Source organism: Meleagris gallopavo, chromosome 16 (assembly GCF_000146605.3).
Source record: "Meleagris gallopavo isolate NT-WF06-2002-E0010 breed Aviagen turkey brand Nicholas breeding stock chromosome 16, Turkey_5.1, whole genome shotgun sequence".
Lineage (NCBI taxonomy): Eukaryota > Metazoa > Chordata > Aves > Galliformes > Phasianidae > Meleagris > Meleagris gallopavo.
In genome coordinates, this window is record NC_015026.2 from 6,167,141 (window position 1) to 6,190,773 (window position 23,633).

Sequence of the window (23,633 nt, forward strand, 5' to 3'; positions counted from 1 at the left end):
CGTGGATTCTCGGGGCGGTGGGGCCGGTGGCTCGTGAGCTCCGCGGTTCTCGAGTAGCGTGTCTGCCTTACGAACATCGCACGGGGAGCGCCGGGTCGTTCGTGCATTCGTTTACGTATCGACGCTGAGCGGGTTCGGCTGTAGCGCTTCCATGGAGCGTCTGCCTGCAGAGCGATGTCGTTCTGTTTCTGCACTGTCATCGTTCTCCAGTACGATTTCAAGAACCGGATCGAAATCGCTTTTTTTCTTTTTTCTTTTTTTCCTTGAATTGTTCTGTTTGTTCGTAGAAGAGCTTAGGTTGGAGGGAACCTCAGAGCCCCAGCCCTGCCCTGCGCCGGCTGCCCTGCATGGGCTGCCCACGGCTCCTCCGTGGCCTCGGGCTCCTCTGGGAGTGGGGCACCCACAGCTCTGGGTAAAGGATTTCCTCCTCACGTCTATCCTGAATCACCCCTCTTTTAGTATAAAGGAAAAGTCTGTGAACCTGGAATTCAGTAAGTGAGGAAAAATAACCTTTCTTATCCAGGCATAACGTTCTGTGTTTTGGAAATTCATCAAATGAAGCAGTACGGGCTCGGAATGGGTGATACTGAGCATCCGTGTGCTCCTTTGGCCTCACGTTTAGTAGGGAGAGTACTGCTGGCTGCACTGTATTTGGGTGTAAGGCATTCATGTGAAGTGCTGGACAAGATGTGGGAGCGTAATGGCGAAAACTGACTCCCAGGACTGGGTATTTGTGGAGAAAAAGGGGACAGTTTGTAGCCCTCACATATACAACTAGCTGATTAAAAATAAGCAGTTGTTTGGTATAAAAACTTTTATTTTGGTAGTGGGTCTCCTCATTTTGTCACACGTAACAAAGGATGTTTAAAAGCTTGAGAATATGCAGAACAGACTCTGAATAGCATTCCAGAGCTAGAGAAAGGAAGATACCTTCCAGTGTGGTATTGTGAGGAGTGGTTTTGTGTTTTCTTTGTTTAGTTTTGGGAGGTTTGGCTTAAACTGACCTCAATAAATGAAGAGCTGTGGGTGACTTGCTGATGACTCAGAAGCTGCTTTCACTTGGGAGATGGGGAAGCTTTTTTCTGATGTTTCTTAAATAAAAAATAAGGTGTACTTAATAATTAAGGTGCCTTAATTACACTAACCTTTTCCAGTTGATCCACTACGAAAAAAAAAGAAGAAGAAGAAGAAGAAAGGTTGTTTGCATTCTCTTGATGTCTTCAGAGAGATGATAGGTGCATTTGTAAATCGATTGCTTTAGATCCATTTAAGGCTTTTGGCTTCCTTCATTTCATCAATTGGTGCCATCAGTCATCTTCCATAAGCATTATCACCAAAGCACTGATATCTCAATAGACTTTTGGAGGTGATCATCTAAGCCTTCTGTCTGTACAGTGCTTGCATATTCCAGGTCTGGCAGTGAGACATGAATCCTTCAGCTGTTTGGTGTGAAATGGGGACAGACCTGCAGTGGAACTGAAATGTAAGATGAGAGTATGGCATTAAGGTACACTTTCCATACCGACGTAACTAAGCCTGTTTCATGCAGAGCTTGTTCAGTGCATCTTGTATTTAAGACTAAATCTTAGTGGGTTATTTAATTGAAGTTGTGGCAGATGTAGTCACTTTTAATAAATTAATGTGCAGGATGTAGGTGTAGGGAAAGTTGTTTGGGAATATTTGTATTTAGAGAAAGTCGTCTTATTCAGAGTTGCATTCTCTGGACTTTTGAACCCAGTTGTCTTCAATTGGATGTACATAAAGCTACGTATTTAGTGATTAAGCATTCACTGCAATCTTTTCAGTGCTTTTGTCAGTTTTGTGCTCCGTTGTCTTGAACATCTGCACTGTAGTTACTGATTTTTGCTTCATCCATTCAGAATCTGTTTTCTGCAAAATCCACAATGACGGATAAGTGCAGAAGTCTTTAGAGTCCCTAAGGTTACTTAACCAAGTAGTGCCTGTCTTCCAAGGGTTTGGTTCAGAACCTGCCTTTAGATTCTTTGCCCTCTCTCAGCAGCAACCATAACTTCCTGCAGGGAACTGCAGTTCCCTTATTTTTCCCCTTGATTGAGGACAGATATTGCAGACATCTCACCCATTTGTGAGCATCCTGTCCTGATGCAATAGCAGGCCTACAGATTGTCTCTCTGATTTAGGTGTGTGATGTCAAATGTTTTTAACTAATGAGCACAGATATTTCAAGAGAATCCTTGTTATCCGTGTTATTGTCCCAGTCTCTGGTTCTTCTCCTTTGCCACGTCTATAGCAATTGAAATCAAATTGCCATGGGTGTATTTTTTCCTCATGGTTTTACTTTTTACAATCCCAAATTGTATTCCGATACTAAGATGATAATTTTTCTTACTCATATGCTAAAGATTGTGAACAATTACAGCTATGCAGTGCAATTTTGCACGTGTAAAACAGCAGTTCCTTCATGGTTTGATCCTGTTGTGTTTTCTTCCTGAAGATCACAAAGGCTTTAAACCCCTCATTTTGAGAAACGTCAGTGTAGGAGAATGTGAATGTGGGCTTGTCTGTAGGCTGATGGCTGTTCCACCCATCCTAGACAGACTTGTCTGCCTCCAGATGGGAACGCAGGGATAGGTGGGGCAGGGAGAAGCCTAAGTGATGAGCCGGCAAGGCAGTAATCAAAACTGAGAGCCCTCTGTTAGAAGGAATTATGAGAAATGCAGCTTAGCAGTGCATCGTGCTATCTGCTGTATGGGGAGTTTGTCTGGGACTTCAGTAACTTTAGAGGATAAGAAATGCTCCTCCCCGGTGAGAATGGATCTTTAAGCAGACTCACAAATGAGTAGTCAAGGTGCTTCTGCCTAAACTCATAAGGCATAAGGCATACATCAACCTTGTTGCTACAGTGAGAGGTTAGATGTTGACTCCACGAGTTTACTAGAAATGAGAATGGAAAACTGAAATAGTCCATAGATTATACTTCATCTATGCCAGCTGCGTACCTAGAGACGGATTGCCTCTATCCTGGTTTGTACACCAACATCTTTATTTGTTATTTAACTCCATGCATCGTAACACCTCCTTCATTTTTACTGAAAAGGCTTTGGGAAAGGCAGCGTGTTTGCCTTCCAACCACCTGCAGGTTCTTAGGCAGAGCGGGGCTTGGCAGCCTGTGGGCTGCTGCTGGGTGCGCTTGTGGTCGCAGCGGAAGGAAAATTGACCTTGGTGTTCCCTATGGCAAAACTGATGTTGAAAGAAAGAATGTGGTGAAAGAATTATGTTGTTCCTCTCACTTTATGTCTCCAGGTGTGATAAGTGTCATTGTATTTAAGACTGTCTGAGATTCATCTCAGCAAATGAGTGAGTGGTAATGGTCGCGTCCAATGTTCGTAATAGGATTTGTTTTCAGAAGTGTTTAAATCGTGGTTCATTGGTGAATATGTAAAAATGGACAAGCAGTCTTGCTTACCTTCTCATCCTTGTTTTACTTCCTTCATGTTTGCGTTGTTTTACAGCTTGGCATTTCCTGATTTCAACATCTGCCCAGTATACCAGTTTATCTTTTATGAACTGTTTTATCATTCATTAAACTCCTCCCTAAGTGAGAAGATTGTCAACCTTTCCTAAAAAGATTTTGGCAACTGTATTCGTGCTTGATTTTTAAAACCTTTCTCAAGTAAAGTATAATGGTACTGAGATAGACAGTTAAGGAAGGAAGGAAGCACTGGATGTTTTAGATTAATCAAAATCATCTTGGCAGCACATCCTTAGCTGTCAGCACTAAATAATCAGTGCAAGAAAAGCATCTTAATTATAGTCATTATTCTAAGTTATAGTTAAGATGAACTTTATTTTGCCAGTATATTTCTGGTTAGTCAGTTAGGTGAGTGTGTTGTGATATCTATGTAGTTTGGGTTAGTACTGGCAGTGTCAACTGTTTTTCAATGTTTTAAGTCACGTAGTTAGAGAAGAAGTATGTTCAGGGCCTCCAGATGAAGACCTAAATACCACAGGAGGGTAAGGGAGGCAGCTGTTTCTAAGTCCTGCCTTAGTGCCAAATATAATTGTGTTTCTGTGCATATTCCTGCTGTTAGCAGAAATTCTGCTCGCTCGGTGTATGTAAGTGGTGTCAGTGTTTTAGATAAACACATTGGAGCTCAAAGTGTTGAGCAAAGAGTTTGATCCTGTGGTTTCTGACAGTGTCCGTTCGGGAAAATATTTGAGAAGGCATCAGCATTGTTTTGACCTCAGTGGAGGTACTGAGCTGGGCACAGATTCCTAATGATTCAATTTGTGTGTTCATGCAGTTCTTGGGAAGAGTGTTAAATGGGGTCAGAGATCATTTTATTTAAATTATACCATACCCTCACTTAGTTCCTCTCGAGTAACGGTGCTTTCTTGTGGGGAAGTGGGGAATTAGTTTGCAATACATGTATTTTAACTCAGGCTGTGGTCTAGCTTTCTGCTGACCCTGATGAGACAAGTACATCCTTCCAGAAAAGAAATCCATGTGCCTGAAAATAAATCCACATTCATTTCCAGTGAGACAATTAAAGGACTTTTAAGAAATGTTAAGTAGAGAGAGGTTTTAGGTAATACTGCAGTGTAATCATCAAACCTTTATGTATCAGCATGAATTTCCAAATGCAAGGATTTGGGTCGGTAGGATTTTTTCAGGTAGAACAAATATAGTTTTGGAGGAAAATGATTCAGATTTAGCTGGGACTGTTGGTACTGATAATTTGTGATATTTCTTGCAATCTACTAAAATACCAATAATAATAAATTGTAAAAAGTTTTTAGGGGTGCAATCTCAACTCTACCGTACATATTTGTAGGAGACCACTGAATTGCAGGGGTTGGAAGGGACCTTAAGAAGTCATCAAGTCCACCTGCCGTGCTAAGGCAGGTCCCCTTAGCAGGTTGCACAGACAGGCATCCAGCTGGGTCGTGGATATCTCCATCGAAGGAGGCTGCCAGCCCCTCTGGGCAGCCTGTTCCTGTGCTCCATCATCTTCACCATGAAGAAGTTCTGCATGTTAATATGAACTTCCTGTGTTCACGTTTTAGGGCATTGCTTCTTGTACTGTCACTATGCACCACCAAGAAGAGCCTGAACTCATCCATTTGCCTCCCACCTCCCTTTAGATTTCATCAACTTTTATCAGATATATATATTGAAGGAAAAATGTAGGTACTTAAAGACTAATATTTGTAGTTATTATTTATTATATATTGCGATCTGTTGACAGAAAGGGACGGCATATCTGTTAAGCTGTGCTGTTACCAAGCTCCTTCAGTTTAGACACCTGGCTGTCGAAGTATATCAATACTGCATCGCTCACAACTGTTCACACAAACTGAATTATAAAGGAAATAAAAGTTTTATTCCTTTGATTCTTTGTCAGGGGTATCAACTGTGCAGGAAACGTTCCTGAACACTCTACAGAATCCAGTGTTCAATTTGCTAAGCTGAGCATCAGGTGGAGCTTGCTGTATGCATTTGTCTGCATGAGGGTGGCAGGAGCTGCATTTTCAGCATACCTTTTTTTTTGTTTTTTAGAAGATGCACATATAGCACTTACTTGGTACATGGCAGTTCTCAGTACCCTGTGAGTATTTGTACCTCTGAGCTAAGGCAAAAAAGATTTTAGATCAAAACGGTGATGAAAAAAGATAGCTGGTATTTGAACCTCACTGTAATGTAGCCTTTGTTCTGAGACTTCAGGCTTCCAACCAAAATAGTACTTCCTGTGTTGTTTTTAACCTTAGTTTTCAGTGTTCACCCATGGCACCAATGCTCTGATGTTTTTATGATTGGTAACAAGGGGTGGGGGCGATTGGTCAGCCAAAAAGAAGTTTTCTGTTACACAATTTGAGCTGAGTAACTGATTAGATATAATTACAACTACATTGCTGAATTTCATTTAACGTCTGAAACAAACCTGGCTTGAAGTGGTGTGGCTATGTCTGAGTACCTGCTTGCTGTTCAGACATCAAGCTGAGTATTAGCTTGCAATTCCTGCTTGGACATTCTAATCGTTGTGCTTTTTTAGCTGTCTTGTTTCTTTCTTTCTTTGTTTCTAATATAGGATGAAACAGGTGCCTATTTAATAGACAGAGACCCGACCTACTTTGGGCCAGTGCTGAACTATCTCAGACATGGGAAGCTGGTTATTAACAAGGACCTAGCTGAGGAAGGTAGGATGTTACTAAATCTCTTGTCACTTTGTCGTTATTTTTACTGCTTTGAAAGTCAACAAAAATAACTTAGAAGTAGATGATGAATGTCAGTGCAACATTTCAATCTGTTGCAAAGCTGATTGACATCGTACAGCTACAGTATGCTGTTGATAGAGCATTTTGAGTGATTCCTGGTGTCACAGCTCCCATCCTCAGAAACACAGCTATGAAGGGAGATGCCTCTTATCATATAATTGTGTATCTTTCCTGTATGACTCCGTGAAATAGTTTTTAGTCTTCTTCAAGCAAATGAATACCGCCTGTCAAACGAGTGTAGAAGACGTAAAGCAAAGTACATGTGAAGTCTGGGGATGTTCAGATGGGTGGAACATGGTGAAAAGTAATTTCTGCCCCCAGCTTCTCCCTTCCTGGCCTTCATATCACTTTTAGTGGAGGATGACTGTTCTAGTGCTAAAGCTGTGTTGATAAGGTATTCAAGAAATTGATTGAAGAAAAATGGGATCTAACCATATTAGCAGGAAATAATTTGAATTATAGCTTGAATCTACAGTGTTAAACACACAGTTTGTGTGGGGAACAGATAAGACTTTAACATGTGAGTGGTTGCAGTTGATAATATGCTACTATAGTTGTTTGTACTACACGTGTTGTTTGAGGGCTAAGATCTCAAGTGGCAGGTAGAGTAATTTTTTGCACACTGGTAGTTATAGAGCTTTTCAATAGGAGTATTTGTATTTTTCTTTGCTGTTCCAGCACAAGGCAGGACCTGAGCTATGGTGGTCCTTTAAACTCCTGTAAAATGGTATTTGTACTCTTTTTGCTTCTGTATGTGAAATGGCATCAGTTTTCTTCATTTTGTTTTTAGGACAATTTTTTAGAATGAGCTCAACTTTGAGAACTGAATTGTCCCGAAGGAAGTCAGAGTTGCTTCCTTTACCAATCCTAGGGCAAAATGAATTGTTTTCTATAGCTGTGTAGAAGATGATATTAGGAATTTGTTGGTGGTTTTGACCTAGAGCATTTGGTTGCGCAGTGTTTTCAAAAAATGTTCTCATTCTAGGTGTACTGGAAGAGGCTGAATTCTACAATATCACATCACTAATAAAACTGGTAAAGGACAAAATAAGAGAAAGAGACAGCAAAATCTCACAGGTGAGGCTATTTTTCAGTATGCTTTTCATTATTTGTTCTGTATCAAGTATGGGGTAGTTCTGTTTCTTTTTTTTTCCCTTAACTGTTGATTTTCCCAGTAAGATACTGGGTGTCTGTCCCTCATTGGCCAAACTGGAGCCATTAGTACCCAAAGAATAATATTCTAAGTCTTCAGTAGCTGTCAGTATGTTTACAACAGCCAGAGGGTTCTGGTTTTTGTTAAAAAAATAAAAAACATTCTGTTGTTCAAAAAATGTCTGGTAGTGGTAGAATTTCATTATCAAAATATGTTTGGAAGTAGTTAGTTCAGAAAAAACTCAATTTTTTCATATATATGTACATACTTCAACTATGGTGAGATTGTCTAAAAATGCTGTAGCTCCATCTTTATACAGCATACGTACAGATGTTATTTAGCTCTCAACTTAATCTTCTGTAGTAAAGTTATCTTCTGTATTTGTGGTTTTCTGTAGTTGTAAAGGTCTTGCCAAATCAGTTTCTTCATAAAAGTGAATATGACCTTGAAGTGATTGGGTAAAGAAAATATTCAAGTTTGTGACTGTTTTTTAACAATCTTTTCTGGCCTTCCCTGATGATGTTTTCATGGAGACATTACAAACTTAGTATTGCCCAACTTCTATTGAAGCTGGGCAATGGGATGCCTGAGTTTATCTCACAGTATTTCCTACATGGTTTCACCTGATGTGGTCCCAGTTATTCATTGTTCTGTAGGGGAAAGTTTGGCAGGGAAGTAGAAGTGTTTTTGAGCATGAGACATAAGACATTCCTTGTAAGCAGAATATCTGCCTTGATTTTAAATGATACGGTTTGCTACACGTGGAACAGTGGAGGAAGCTCAACTATTTATGGTCTATTACAACTGGTATGTAGCACTGTCAGTCCCTGAAGCATTCATGAAGGACCGAATGTGCTACGAGGTGATCCTGAACAGATGAGAGTTCAGCCAAACCCAAAACTGTTGCTTTCTAAATATAAAGGATAAGGGAGAAAATTCACAAAGACAGTGAATTCCATGTTATATTGAGCATCTTATATTTCTTTCTAAAGGTGCCAGTCAAACACGTGTACAGGGTGCTGCAGTGCCAGGAAGAGGAACTCACTCAAATGGTCTCCACAATGTCTGATGGTTGGAAATTTGAACAGGTAACAAAAATACATAGGATGTAATTACAGAGTTTTCTGAAAATGTAGTTATGTGTAAGAGAAGTAGAAAGCCAATTATATGCATCTTTTTAAGTGCACTCGTTATCAGGAATTGGATTGATAAAAAGATGCCCAGTTAAATTGAAGTTTTGTGTTTGTATTCTTATTTGTCAGAGAATAGAAATTCTCTCCAACGGTGAAATGGATCTGACTTTCAATAAAAACATGTACATCATGTTTGAAATGTAACTCTTTGGGATCTGCACAGCGATGTTTGGATGGTGAATAAAGCGAAAAAAAATTAAAACGTTTCTAGAAATGGTAGATCAGATATAAAGAGTTCTTGGTAGAAGAGATAGGCTTGGGAGATAAATGTTTGTCAAATCCAAACAGTGGTTCTTCAGATAAAGGGCTGATAAACAACTTAAATCTCTGCAGCTGTGAGGCTGGATAGGTGGGAGCTACTTGTTTTCCTTCTTTGCTTTGCATAAAAGTAGTATTGTGTGTACACTGAAGAATACAATGTAAAATGAAAAGGTTTTTCTGTTACTTTTGATAATATCTGTGAATAAACTGAGTAGATGGTCTCTTCAGTGTTCACATTCCTAAACTGCCAGACTATCTAGACTGTGCTGGAACAGTGACTCTGGTGTAAGACACAGGTGCTCAGCCACCATGTTTTTCAGTGTCTGGTGCCAACTGTAGGAGAGATTGGAATAAACAAACTTTTTATCCCATGCAGTCTCCCCTGAATAACACAACAAAAAATCATTTTAAGACTGCAGTGCACAAACCTAAAAAAAAGAATGTTTGTATTCTATAAAATGTGCGAGTCTCTTATATCACAGACGAAGCCATTATCAAATAAATTAAAATAGCACAGAGAAAGCTTCTTCTTCAGTTCTCCAGCTCAAGTATTGGAAGATCCATTTGGCATGCCAGAAACTCAGTATTAAATCAGTGAAAAAAGCTCTTACTAAATCCATGGGACTAGTTTTTAACTAGTGCATTGATAATGTTTTTTAGACATTCTTCTCTGTCACAGGAAACTGTCTTTCACTAAACAAATAGATATTCTTATAACAGATTAATTGCTGCTATATCTTTTAGCTGTCTTAAAATCCTACGTTCTTTGGGAATTTTGTATTTTGAAATATTATTGTTTTGGCAGTGCAGCTGCAGAAAGAACCATTGTAATTTCTTCTAGAATTTACATTTTGAGAAAATTCTAGTGGTTTACTTGAACGTTACATCCTTGTTTCATCCAGCTTTCTTCCTACTTTGCTTCTCCCCCACATTGCGCTCTCTCAGGCACGTAGCTTGAAGTAGACAGCCACAGTAGCTGTAGGTTCCCTTATTATTCAGTTTCTCCTTACTTCAGCCCATGCCATTCTCTCCTTTGGTTCTATTGTAGACCAGCTTTTAGTGGGCATCTTTCACTTAGAACATAATTGCAATACTTTGTATAGTCCAAGCAGTTATATTATTAGGATTTGAACACACTGTAACATTTCTGTGTTTTTTTCTGAATAAATATCCGTTGCTCAGCTTCCTTCAGAAACACTTTTGGATGGCACCTGCCACACTCCATAGGTATCATTGGTGGAACAGAGATCATCAGCTTTTTCAAAGGAAAAATGCCTGAGGGTTGAGAGTCCTTGTGTTCTGCACACAGTGTAACGTGTTTTAGTGGTCGAGATTGATAAAGAATATTTTTTCCCTTAACATTTTGAAAAATCCTCTTAAAATACAATTGGATGTGATAATTAAGTAGGAGTGGAAACTGTTAAACTTTTGATGGATGCACCGATGCACTTTTCCAAAGAACATAAATGAGCAGTGCTAGAAATCTGCAATTACATATCAGCTGAATTCCAAAAACAACCCCTAATAATTGTGCTGCCCCACTTCGGTGATTTTTAATGTGTTACTCTGTAGATTATTTTTAGCTTCCATCATTACATCTTCAGGCAATCAGAAAACGAACACTGTGGCATTACTGCATAGTGAGAGACTTTGGGTGGTACAAAACTGCTGCTTACAAAGGCTCTAGGCAGCAGCAGCATATCAGGCATGTAAATTTTAATATTTAATGTAATCCGAGTCTGTCACCATAACACCATCTTCAGTAGGTTCACTGTATGAAAAAGACAGTATTTATCTGCTGCCTTCAAAGGTATTCACAGAGCATAAGAGGATAAAAATAAACTTATTGGTCACGAATGTTCTCATCAGTGGTGTGAATGGGCAGTTAGTGGCTACTTCCTCACGCTCAATTGAGAGCTCTCATCTTCCTCAAGTGCCCTTTTCTTCACTTTGAATTAAGTGGGTTAGGAATTGCCATGTATTAAGATAAAATATTTTTTGTAATGAATTGTGAAATTCTGCTGACGTTGTTACAAACCTGTGAATTTTCAGACATTTGAAAGCTGCCAGGGCAGTTCACAGTATTGACTTTAATGAGAACAAGACAATTTTTTACACAACAGTTCTTTGCTTTGGTGTTCTGTAAAACAACTCTTCTGAAGCCATTTTGAAATGCTCAGCCCTTTTTTTTTCCCCCTCTAGTTGACTTTATATGTTTCCTTAGCTGTATTTTGTTTAACAGCTCCTAACAAGATGAAGCCCTTTCATTCCCAGGCTGGATATATCACTTTACATAACACCTTCCAGTATTACATCCATGTTACTTTCTGCATTTGGAATGAATGGCAGGAAAATAATGCTCTCATTTTCATAGTACACCAAACTTTGCTTTGTTTTTTGGTACAGTTGGTTACACCACAATGATACGAGGAGATTTCTGGTTTTTGATCAGTAACTCTTTTAAGTTCCCATGAAATTACAGATGGTTTTGCGACTGCTTCCATTGCTTTTTAGTAAGTTAAAACTAAAATTGTAGCCTGTTCTAGGGACAAGTAAATATTGCCTACACATTTGAGTTCATCTGTTATTTGTATGATTTGGATAATGGTATGTGCTGCAGCTTTACAAAGGTTTCTTTTTGTGTTTTGCTCTGATTGGTTATTTCAGCTTGTCAGTATAGGTTCCCAGTATGGCTGTGGCCGGGCCCAGCAGTCAGAGTATCTGCTGATAGTGTCACGGGAAGTGAAAGGGGAAGAGAGATGCTTCCAGAAATGCTGCAGTGAGGTGTGTCACGCTGTTCCTTTTGCCCTCACACTGATATGCTTGGCCTCCTTGCGTTTCTGCTGCTTTCAAATAATTCCACTCTATTCCTGGGTGTACAACACATAGCAGTTCGTATGTGTTTGTGACTGGCTTTTATTTATGTTCACAGTCTTTCATTGCACATTATCAATGTTCATATTGGGTTTTTTTGTTTGTTTGTTTTTTGGGGGTTTTGTTTGTTTGTTTGTTTTGTTTTAAACAAACAAATGTTTATTCAGACTTGAGTTAAATGAAGGTTTTTCTTAAGAAGAATTCTTATCTTCTCAATAGGTAATTTTTTTCCCTCAAATCTTCCTCCAAAGTTAACTGCTTTTGACCTGTACTTGTTAGGTAAAAGTTGTGCAATTCGAGTATCGGGAGCCTTGTAAATAACAGCTTTGAATTTGCTGATTTCAGACAGGGGCATACTTTTCTGTGTTAATCATTCTTCCAAGCCAACTATATTTCATCTGCATAATAATGAGTTACCTTTTGAGTTCCAAGTCCTCTTACTTGTGGTAACTCCAAATGTGACTGGTTATTAGGTGGATAAAATATATTCAAACTGGAACAATAAATAACATGTTTTTTCAGAAATAATTAACATGGAGAGACAAACAAAACCAGCAGTTTGTTTTAAAGCTTGTGTTGGGAAGAAGGAATATCTTGGGATCTTTTTGGTTCGGTTTTTTCTTTTTTTTCTTCCTTTTTTTTCCCCTTGGGAAAGCTTTTTGAGAACCTAATGAATAGTGACAGTGTCTCATTTACTTTTTAGGCTGTCTCATCCTTCCCAATCCCCTTATTCTCAAGTCACTGCTTTTTTAATCACTGTGCTACTTCCCAGTGTTCCGGAGTTTGGGAGGGATTTGTTTTGCTAGCCAGTAGCACTGGAGGCAGATCCCAGCTCTCTACATAGCTACACCTTGTTTCAGAGTCTTATGTGAATTGATCTGAGGACCTGGTGTTCTGCAGAATTTTTCATCAGTGAAATATTTGGAGTACTTTTTCTGTTCCTTGATATATATGTTAGTCAGTCTAAAAGATTAGTATAACATCATAAGATAGTATGGCAGTGAAGTGAGTTATGAGCAGAATCTTGCCTATTACGTGGTCACTTGGCCTTGCAATTCTTGATTTCAAACCTGGACTGCTGCCTGGGTGTATTCAGGAATCTACTTCTAAGGTACTGAGCAATATCTATTTCTTAGAGTTGCACAGGTAACTTTTGGAATGTGGAATTAATGCACTAGATTTGCAGACTTTCCAGAACTGAGTAGGAAATATGATGTATTGCTAAAGATGCGTAGAATGTAGGCACCATGGCATTATTCATACGTACATGTCGTGGAGAGCTCAAAGGAAAAAAAAACAAGTATTAGTTGAAGACATAAAGAACTGTTTGTAGGAGTATAGCACACTGGAGTTTTGAAGCACTTGTCTTTAATACTGCAAAACAAACTTTGTCTTGAAATGCACTGGCTATTTAATGGCAAAATATCATCTATACCTATTGCAGTGAACAGCTTCAATATTGTCCAACTAGCTAATGAGCAGTCAGTCTGCCACATCTCCTAAAGAGACTTATGTGTAAAAGGTCATCTAATTTGAGTTATGAAGCATTAGTGGGAATTTAAGTAGCTATCAACTGAGGAACTGTCAGGCTAGTTGAGTCAGGATTGAGGATTTGGGTGATGTTTGCATCTTTTATCATGTCTGTCAGAGAGATCGTTTATTACTGTTGTGTGTCAATGAGTAAAGTAGTAATTTTTTCTTCTGATATTTCAGCTGTTGTCATAGCTTATCTGATATCAAGTTCTTGCCATTTTGCTTAAAGAAAAATTGACTACATGCTAATGAAATCATATACTTAAATATTATTCATTTCTCTTCATAACAAGCTAATTATTTATGGCTTTATTTAAACATATACCCAGCTTTTTGAATGTCTTCTGATCTGCAAGTGAGTTGAACATAGTGTTTAAGATTCAAGAATAATTGAGGTAGTTGTCCTATTTGTATTACATAGTTCTTAACTGATACATAAAGCATAGACCAAACTCTATACCACTTCTGCAGGCTTAGAGCCAACTCAACAGCTTTTTTTTTCCTGAAGATCTGTACATGATTTTTGTTGCTGATAAGAACAAGGGTCAACAAGTCGTATTTATGAAGAAGGTCTGAGTTATCTTTCCAGCTTTTCAGTGTACTTTCTTAGTCCATTTGGGGCAACTAGGCAACATTAGGGATTTTATGATTCCATCTCGCAAAAATATAATCTGGTGCAGACAGAAAAGTGTGACTCAATCTCTCCAGGTAAATGGTGCCCTTGGATTCTAGTGAGGGTGTATTGGTGCTTGTAAAGAGGCCTGGAGTTTCTAACTTCATTAAATGCTTTAGTGAAAAAGTGTCTTGATCGCACTATTTTTTGGTCAGCCTGTGTTCATTACTGACCAAATGTATTTTGTCAGGAGTCAGGAGAGAGAAGGAGAGGAAGGACTTCTGGTGATAACACCTAAACAGTGTAGGTAAAGTAAGTTTAGTTTGAGAGTACTGAATTTTGACTGCCAGTTCTGTACTGTTCAGATTTTTCACAACACTGATGGCCAAACTGCTATGAGACTATCAAATACCAACGTGTTTCTGAGTCTTGTGCATACTCTGACTACGTGGCAGTTCAACTTGCCTGCAGTTCTGCTTGAAATGGGAAGGAGAATGGCTTTCAGTTGTCCTTCCTTTCCCCTCCTTTAAAAGAGAGGCCTTGAAAACAGCCTTGCTGTAGCTCTTAGCGGAACACAGCAGGAGTAGAAGCCAAGCCAGGTAGAGAGGGACGTACACCTGATATTAGGCATGCTGTAATACCATCAGGGTCCAAAAACTTTGTTATTGCCTAGGCCTGGCAAGTTGTTGCATTCTGCAGAGATGCAGTCTGATGCTCTTGTGGACTATGGCTTTGTCAATCTGTGGATGCTCTTTCTTGGCTACCTTACCAGAGTGCTGGAACATCTGAATATCTATCTCCTCTCTCTCCTCAAAATTTCTCCTGAGATGGAAGCTGCTTTTAACCATGGTCTGCCTTTCACTTTTGTTAGGGGAGTCATGCCTTAAGCACAGATTCTGGACCAAGGTTTCACCTTGGTTTCATCTTCCCTACTTCAAGAAGTCTTACTCTCTCTGGTGCTCTGCCAGACTGATGGAGATACATTTGTTTTTAGACAAATAACCACAGTTTTTCAAATGTTGTTCATCTAAAAAAAAAGTCAAGCCTTTTTGTGGAGCTATTACCAGGATGATTTAATGATATAATAGAGTCTGAGGGATAGGGCAGCATTATTACATGTCTGTGGTGGTTTGGCAGTTAGATGCAGTATAGTTTTGGTAATGGCATTTAGGTACAGTGTTTCTGAAACAGTTTGATTTTTAGGTGCTTGATCTGTGTCAGTAATTATAGCACCATACATTACCTTGTCATGGCTTTGAAACAAATCTTTTTTTAAAAATGAACCAGCTTCATCAGAATTGATTCTGGCTGGGAAAGGCAGGCTGTGTAAAGCTTCTAGTATTAGGCAGGTGTACTGTGTGTAAGGTAAGGTGTATGAAACTTATGCCATTTGATAAATATGTTGTATATGAGGTAATATTGATGTTTAGCATATCCTTCGTTCTCAGTAAATTGTAATTTATCATTTAATATCAAAACTTGTAGAAGCTTATAAATCATTTCATTATACACTGCTTCCACCTAGAGTCCTTCCTAGAATCACTTCCTTGCAGCAGTACACATGTATTTCAGATGTTAATCGTAGCATCCCAACATGCTATATCTTGCTGTTTTCCAATCCAAATTTTAATGCTGTCCACTCAGAAGATGTTTTAGTAGAAGTGCTGTTATCCTTAGCAAAGTGGTAGTTATCCTTCCTGGCTAAAGTGCTTCCTGCATGCAGCCATTCATGTGCTAAATTGTGCTGCGTTAAGACACAACATACAAACTTGTAAAAATTAACTTTGGAGGATGGGAATGTTTCCATTAAATAGCAGGAACAGGGAACGGGCTGCTTTTCCTCTGGCCTAACTCTGTAGCCTTTTGTTTGACAATAAAATCATAATTGTAAGCCATTAATTCTGTAAATGTTTAAAAAGAAAAACTATGTTTACCTTACCATCAGAGTGTCAGTGTATTTGTCAACATCAAAATGTATTTGCATTGAAATGGAGACTTATGCTTCAGGCACAGCCATCAGTGTGAAGAGTGAGGAGTGCGAAGTTGTGGGATTTGTTTTACATTGAAATGCAAGTGATTTTTTCTTTCTTTCATCTTTCAGCTGGTCAGTATTGGTTCTTCCTATAACTATGGCAATGAAGATCAGGCTGAATTTCTGTGTGTTGTCTCAAAGGAATTGCATAACACTCCCTATGGCACAACCAGTGAACCCAGTGAAAAAGCAAAGGTAAGTTACTATATATTGGAGAAAAGAGGTGGTGTCAGCACAGCATAGGCTTTGCTAAGTAATGCAAGGCATACCTTTCTTCTGGACAGTTCTTTACTTGCCTTTTTTTTCCCCTCCTTCAAGGAAGTAGTGTTTCCCTGTTCATTGTGCAGGAGAGTGTAAATGGCACAGTCAGCAGTATCTGTTACACCAGATAGCTTCTGTGAATGGAATATCTGTACTGTTCTTGATGCCTGTCCTGTTTATTGAGTACTGACAGATGTTTACTGTTTACAGTTGAGAATCTGCATTTTATTTTCTTATGCATTTGAATAATTCCTTGTTCTTTCAGTGTCTCAGTTGAAAAATGTTCTTCTTGCTTGAGTTCAACTGAAGAAATCTTAATACCAAGAATGGGAATTTTAATATGGCATCTCTGAGAAATAGTGCAATACATTAAAAAATGAACATGCTTGATAGCTTATTATTTACATGTTTCCCTCCAGTTCTCCTTCCTTTCTATAACCAGTTTTATAAAAAGATTGCAGTGGGCACAATATCCAGGCATTTTCATCCGTTGTCTTTCAGAGTTTATACAAAGGAAAAATGTAAAGAGGCAACTGAGCAGTAAGAAGGCAATGAGTTATGTATGGACATGTTATTCTGTGCATATTAGATGTTTTTATCATGGTGCAATTGCTTTGTAAGAGGAAGCAACTATAGATAAGTACTTCTGTACCTGGCTTAAAAGCTTTTCATGTATTTTTAAATGGGAGATGGTAAAACATCACTGATTGCTTTTTCAAGAATCATCTTTGAAGTAAATAAATCTTGAAGTAATGCTGAAAAGCAATCTGGATCTTTGGCATTGTGGCCTCAAATAGGCTGAACCTCTCTACTTTCTGTGCTGTGTAACTTTGTTTTGCTGCTACATATATGGAGACATTTTTCTAAATTACATTTTAAAAGTACTCCAAGCTTTATTTATATATATTTAGTGAAATTATTGATTTCTGCTATTTTGTCTCTGTTGAGATAAAACTTCCATAGAGTTCTAAGGGATTAACGTAATCAAGTTCTGCTTTTGTCAGAATGCTTCAGGAAAACTTAAGAGTCGGAAAAGAGGAGTGTGGCAATAGTTTAGGGCTGGGATATGTGCCTGGAATGAAAAGTGGAATTCTTGAGCCTGATGTACATCTTCATAAGAATTTGTGGTACATTCTCAGGAAACTTCAGAAGTTGCCAGAGTTACATTGCATCCTTCACACAGTAGAAAATATACATCAAACTGAACTGTCAAGACCCGAATAGATAAACTCGTTCAGAGCATGGTTCAACTGCTGTACAATTAGTAGCTCTGAGAGATGCTAAATCTTAGACTTCTCTTTTTAAATACTTCTTGGTTATCATTTCAGAGATGAGAACAGAGCATAACTTGACCGGGACATGGTATGAGAATTACTGCTCATTTTTATTTGAAGATATAAACATTTGCTCCTTTTGTCCTGGAAGAGTTGAGCTGTTGCTAGCAATAAATGGCAATACTCGAATAATCCTTTTTATTTATTTTTATGCTATATATCTTATAAGTGGATGTTTTGTCAGGGTGTGAGGGGCGGAATTTCTTTTTGGTTGGGAGGTTTCTAACTGTGTTGTTGAGAAATTTGGGCTGGTCCTTGGGAGCTGTTGTCTCAGTAGTTCCCTGCTTAGCCAGCTTTAAACTTCCAGTCTGTGGTCTGTTCAGTAGCATCTGAGTTGGTCCTCAGGAAGTTCATATGATTGAAATTAGGGTATCCAGTGATATATATGGAGTGAGGTAATCACTTCCTGAGGCTGACTTTTAGAAACTATAAGAAAGTCTTCCTAACTATTACTTTTACAACACACTGGGTTAGAAAAAGCTAAAAAAAAAAAGGTAATGCTTTGTGACAGGCACTTCAATTTTAATTAACAGGGGTGAACTTTCAAAATAGAAGCAGCATTTTCTGCTAATCTGTAATCAGGTGTCACCTCATTCCTTCTTAGAGATGTTTGATGGAAAACAGCTTGCATAGATAAGTTGGAACAGAGAAACATTAGCAATTAAAATCTTGAAATGTGTTATTCCACCACTCTCACCGTGAGGGATCTATGCAAACTTTACTGCCTTTCAAACCTATACTTCACTTAACTACATGTTGGTGAACCTCTAGCTTGTACAAAGCATGAGAATTGTTTTGTTGATGTAACATATCGAAAGATAATTGAGAATGTGCTGTGCTGTGTAGCATTAGCGGTTAATAAGTACAAAAATGATCAGTCCTGTAGTGTATATTTTCCACAGAGTAGTAATTTTAGCATGATCTTGCCATTGGCATTTTTAAGGAAGAAATGGCCTGGTCAAATTGCAGTAAAAAACAAAAATGACCAACAAAACAGTGTAACAGGTAGCAAGATGCCAGTCTTGGGGTGTATTTAAGCACCTGCTTTTCTTAGTTCTTGTCAGTAGTTGACTCTTTTGCAGCCTTCTAGTGTGACTGAGAGAGGGAATTTAATCCCATTTGGGTTCCCATTTGGAACACTGACTTAGATAGTTTCAGTGTCTCTACAGGTAGCTATGACATTACTGGAAGATAGCCTGTGTTCCCACAAGCACTTTGCTCTTGCAGTTTATTTACCTGTAATGACTAAAGCCTGTTCATAACATCTATTTCCAAAATTTGATTTTTCAAGTGCTATCCCTCCCCATCTGTGGAGAAGCTAAGATACCAACTTTAGATTATTTAAATTTTCTGTGTACTTAAGGTCCCTGTTATTATATTTCATGGTGCTGTTGACTTCTGTCTGCAGACTTTTGGACATTTGGGAGAGGACATTTTCATGAAATCCGCAGTGTTCCTGGTTGCAATTGTCTGCTGTCATGCTTCCTTATGAAGAGTGGGGGTCCCAAATAAAAGTAAATTAGTGCCATTCTCCAATGCTTCAAGTCTAAGTGGACTGTACTTTGTTGCAGCTCTGACTCACTTGCAATCTTTTCTTTTCCTTTCCTTTCTCTATACTTGCTGCATGCTGCATGCCACTCAGAGTGAAGATGAAGAAACGGATTACGATATGAATGACTCAGATTAAGTGTAAATGTCATGGTGAGCACTAGCTGCCGTAGGATTTTACCCAGATGCTTTTCTGCCCCACCAATTCCTGTCCCCAGTAGTGCTGTCCTTTTGCTGGTCCTAGTGGTGTATTTGTTCGTGATTATAGTTGTGGCATGGTTAGCAGAAGCAGAATACCTGTTCTGTATGTTTGGCTCTTTGACAAAATAATGAATGTGGCTGTTATCAGCTGTACTATGATGATATCCTCTAAAGGTATGCTAAGAGAAAAAGTGCTTCATATAGATTGTATGGGACAATGCTCTAGGACCAAAATTGGTTTTGACATCTTTTCTGTCAATAACTCTTTATGTGTAGGGGCATCTCATACAAACTTGCAGACTAAATTTTCAGTGAACACCTGATCTGGCAATACATTTATAAACTTAACTGAAGTACAGCATAGTCAAAATATATGGTAATTTTGAAACTAAATGTTTTTGAATCAAGACTTGGCAAATAGAAGCAGATGATGTGATCTTAATGTACTGTTATCTTTGTCACACAAAACAACTCCCTCCACTGAGGGATTATGTGCTTTCCACTGTAATTTGATGTCTTACTGAAGATAAGAGGTGCTTAACAAGTCACTGCTGGAACAACACAGAAGTTGCATGAAAGTGTTTCTGAAATGTTGCTTTTACACAGAGGAAGAAGCAGCTACACTACAGCTAGTTGTAATTAGATGATCTATAAGGTCTCTTCCAACCCAAATCATTCTCTGACTGTGATTATTATCTTACCTGATGCTAACAGGAACTGCTGCTGAGGTGGGCTTGGCAAAAGACCCTATGCTTACAAAATGGCTGCAAGGAATGGATCAAATCTGAAGCTTTGTTGAGAAAAAGTAAATTGGTCCTCTGATGGAATTGAATGCTGGATTCTTAAGCTACCCAGGAGACAGAAAGTCTCTTAAGATGCTATTACATCTGCAGCAGATCTATTCTGAGTGGGAGGAAATAGGTCTTGCATTCTAGTTATCTCAGAAGCTGTCACATTCAGGCCCTCAGAAACTGAGTTTATTCAGCATTCCTGAGAGTACCTGGAGGAAAAATAAAAGTAGAAGCATGAAAAGCTGGAAAATTCTGAACACATCAGATTTGAAGAGTAAGGACAAAGGAGCATTATCAGTGCAAGTCTCTGTGTAGCTCATGTTCTTGCATGTTTAGATCATGTTCTTGCAAGAAAACTTTCTGCTCCAGATACACCCCTCAGTTCTAGCTACCAGCAGTTTAGAAGATCTGCCACAACCATTTTCAAATGTTAGTTGCCTCTGCTATTGTTGAGGTGTCTTCTCTCAGCATTATTGCCCAGATAGCCACCATCTCATTAACATCTTATTTTCAGAAGAAAAGGAGGAAATTCAGATTGCAGAACAGAATCAGTCATCCTTTGAGCAATTAGTAAGTAAGCCCAATTTTAGTATAATTCTTGATAATTGAAATTCAAATTCAATTCAGATTTCTTTCTTTCTTTGGACAAAATCACTGTGCCGTGACTATAGAAGATCCTCCTTCACCCAGCTGCTGAACAGAGGTGGATGGAGCACCTCTCTCTTGAGAGCCTGCGATCAGAAACTGCTTTCTCTTTAGTAAAAGTAGGGGTTACCAAAGAAGTATGAAGCAAAGCATGTTAAAATATTGTCTGATCTGATGGAATTTGCTACTTCATGTTGGATTTACTGTCTCAACAAAGTCTGCCAAGTTGAACAGCCAGATCTGGGGTAGCTTTATATTACTGTATGTGTTCTTGAAGTTTACAGAAAGTAGTTCTAACTCTATTAAATAAACGTCAGAGTATTTTTTTAAGGAAAGAATAAACTCAAATGTTGTACTTTAAATGGGAAACGTTCTCAAAATGAATAGATGCAGTAATGTTTTCAAACTGCAATGTTTTTGGCCTTACTGGCTAGAATTGCTGCATCAAACTGTTATCCACCGTGTGGGCTTCTGTTCCGATACATTGTTCTTAGCTACAATTGACTGCAAGTACTAAAGGAAAGAGATTAAGTATTAAGCATATATCCAATTAACTCCTGATATGTTTCCCCACCTTCCAGTAAGCAATTTTTTTTTTTTTTTTTTTGGCTTCAAGCCTGCATGCAGGTCAGTGCATCAGATAGGTATCAATGACATTATCTTCTCTTTCTAATCCCTTTAGAATGTCTTTGTAGTAGCTACTGAGCAGTTTTCAAGGCCTGTCTCTTCCTTGCAGAACACATTTTTATCTTTCCTACAATTCATGAAATGCTTTTTGTTTAGTACACACAGTAAATTATATATATTCCTCCTGAAATAGGCTGTGTTTGCATTAAAATGTATCAGAGCCATCAGAAACATCTTTCTATATGGAAATGTATTGAAGATCCTGCATTGTCATCTGTTTTCCTAATGAAATAATACTGTCTGACTTTGAAATGAAACAGAATTTTGTAACCACAAAGGGAGACATCGCAGGGATTTCAGTGTGCAAGTGATAAAGTGGATTTAAAAAAATGAAAATGATTTGTTTTTTAACTTTGAAGTTAGCATTCAACTGTCCCCACTTGACCGGGGAATTGGCCTAAATGATCTTTTAGGATCTTTTAAAACTCAAACTCAAACGATTCTATAGTTCTATGACTGTAGTCATTGGGCCTGATGACTGATAGAGGCTGGTGTGTTCAATTGTCAACACTGAAACAATATTTAAAAGAAACCAAAAACCTAGACTTTTTCATCTGAAACCATGCATGGAATTGGCATGCTGTGTTATAAGTGGTTGCCAATTTTTACCCAACAGGCACAAAGCTGTCAGATTCTGTGAATTGTTTGGAGTGGAATGTGTTACTGAGTTATTGGCATGATATTTGTTATAATATGAGATTAAATTCAAATCATCATAGAAAGAAATTATACATTGAAGACAGCCATGCTGTTTCCCATACTGTGCCTTTGCTTTCTTTCAGCATTTGAAATCAAGAGCCATTCCCAGCACTTAGAAAATGGACAAGAATTAAGAAAAAATGAAGTATCATTAGAGATAGTTTAACTTTCAGATGAACACTGTAAAATATTTGTGCTCAGTACTTTTGAAGCTTTACTTAGTAGTAGGCTTTTTTACCTCAGTCATGACTGGTTCTATGTTTGCTTGAAGGCTCCTCTGTGGAACTAGGCAGCCTCAGAGCTGACCTGTTACTGCTGTTTGCCACTCAGGTTTGAGTAGCAGTGTGAGAAATGTTGTTGCCTGGAGTCAGTCCTAAAATGTGGATCCTTCCTTCACTGGAGGTGCTGAAAAGAATCTAAATAGAGAAGGAAAAAAATAATAATTAAATGCAAATGGGATACATAACCTTTGTGTTGCTAGATGTTATATATAACATTTCCCAGAGTTTTCAAGGACTGGTTTTTTTTTTTTTCTGTTAGACTTCAGCCCCTGTATTTAATATACACCTTTTAAAGTGAATATTAAACAAACCAACTGCTTTTAGGAAAAAAATAATCATTTTACTCATGGTAATGGGAGTCTCCGTTCTGTAGTAACAGCTGCAATTTGTGAGAAATACATTCCTGCTCATGAGGTCAAAAGCTGCAGTGCTTCTCAGTTCCTTGTCTTGGATCATTCAAAGGATAATGATGGACAAAGTAATGTGTGAGAATTGCAGTGTCCTGTCTCTATAGAAGCAGTTTTCCGTGGCCTAGGATGCTTACCCAACTTGTGAGAACTTGCAGGAGCAAACAATATTCATGTAAAAATATATAAAAATTGTCATAAAGTAGTATTTATTTTCCTATAGCTGGTCAGTCCAACTGATGAGCTTTGTATTTCTGAACAGCACAGTAAGTATCTGTGAAAAAATGTCGTTGGTTACGTGTAGCTCATGCAAAATATCAAGTCTGGATATCTGTTTCAAATGTAGATTAGATTCTTGCCAACTTGTATTCTTGGTCTTTGAAAGCTGTCTGCATCATCTCACCCACTGTGTCATTTGTGCACATTTTGAATTGCTAATTCATGTTTCCAGAGCATGCAGTTCGCAGCTGAAACTCTCAAGAGTTGAGGACGTTTTTCTACAATCGCAAAAAATTAAGATTACATCCTCATTTTCAATAAAGTATCTGAGTTCATTTACCATACAGAACCTAAGTAAATTTAGAACAATGGTGAGACTGAAATGGTTTACTTCTTACATCTCCCAACCCTTAAGCTTTGACTGTATTAATCAGACTCTGTTACTAGTAGTGATGTACATGTGTTTTCGCAATGTTTGACAGTAAATATGGTATGTATTAATCTTTTCTTTTTTTAATCCTAAAGCACAGGTTTCAGGAAGGTCCTTGAACCAGCTTCTTAAAAAATTGATATCAGTTATTTGAAGTAGTTATTATGTTGTTCTTTGTCCTCCATTCTTTAGGAATGACATTGCATGGATTTTCAT

General features: G+C 38.3%; 1 protein-coding gene across 1 annotated transcript in view; it reads left to right on the forward strand.

The window, feature by feature from the left end:
* The first annotated feature begins 700 nt into the window (after positions 1 to 700).
* The window catches only part of LOC100541880 (BTB/POZ domain-containing protein KCTD5-like), a 29,165-nt gene continuing 6,232 nt past the window's right edge, over positions 701 to 23,633 (forward strand). Inside the window, exons 1-6 of the mRNA XM_010719789.2 lie at positions 701 to 751; positions 6,069 to 6,177; positions 7,241 to 7,332; positions 8,401 to 8,496; positions 11,530 to 11,646; positions 15,984 to 16,109. Coding sequence (XP_010718091.1) covers positions 701 to 751; positions 6,069 to 6,177; positions 7,241 to 7,332; positions 8,401 to 8,496; positions 11,530 to 11,646; positions 15,984 to 16,109 — 591 coding nt within the window. The remainder of the gene's footprint in view (positions 752 to 6,068; positions 6,178 to 7,240; positions 7,333 to 8,400; positions 8,497 to 11,529; positions 11,647 to 15,983; positions 16,110 to 23,633) is intronic.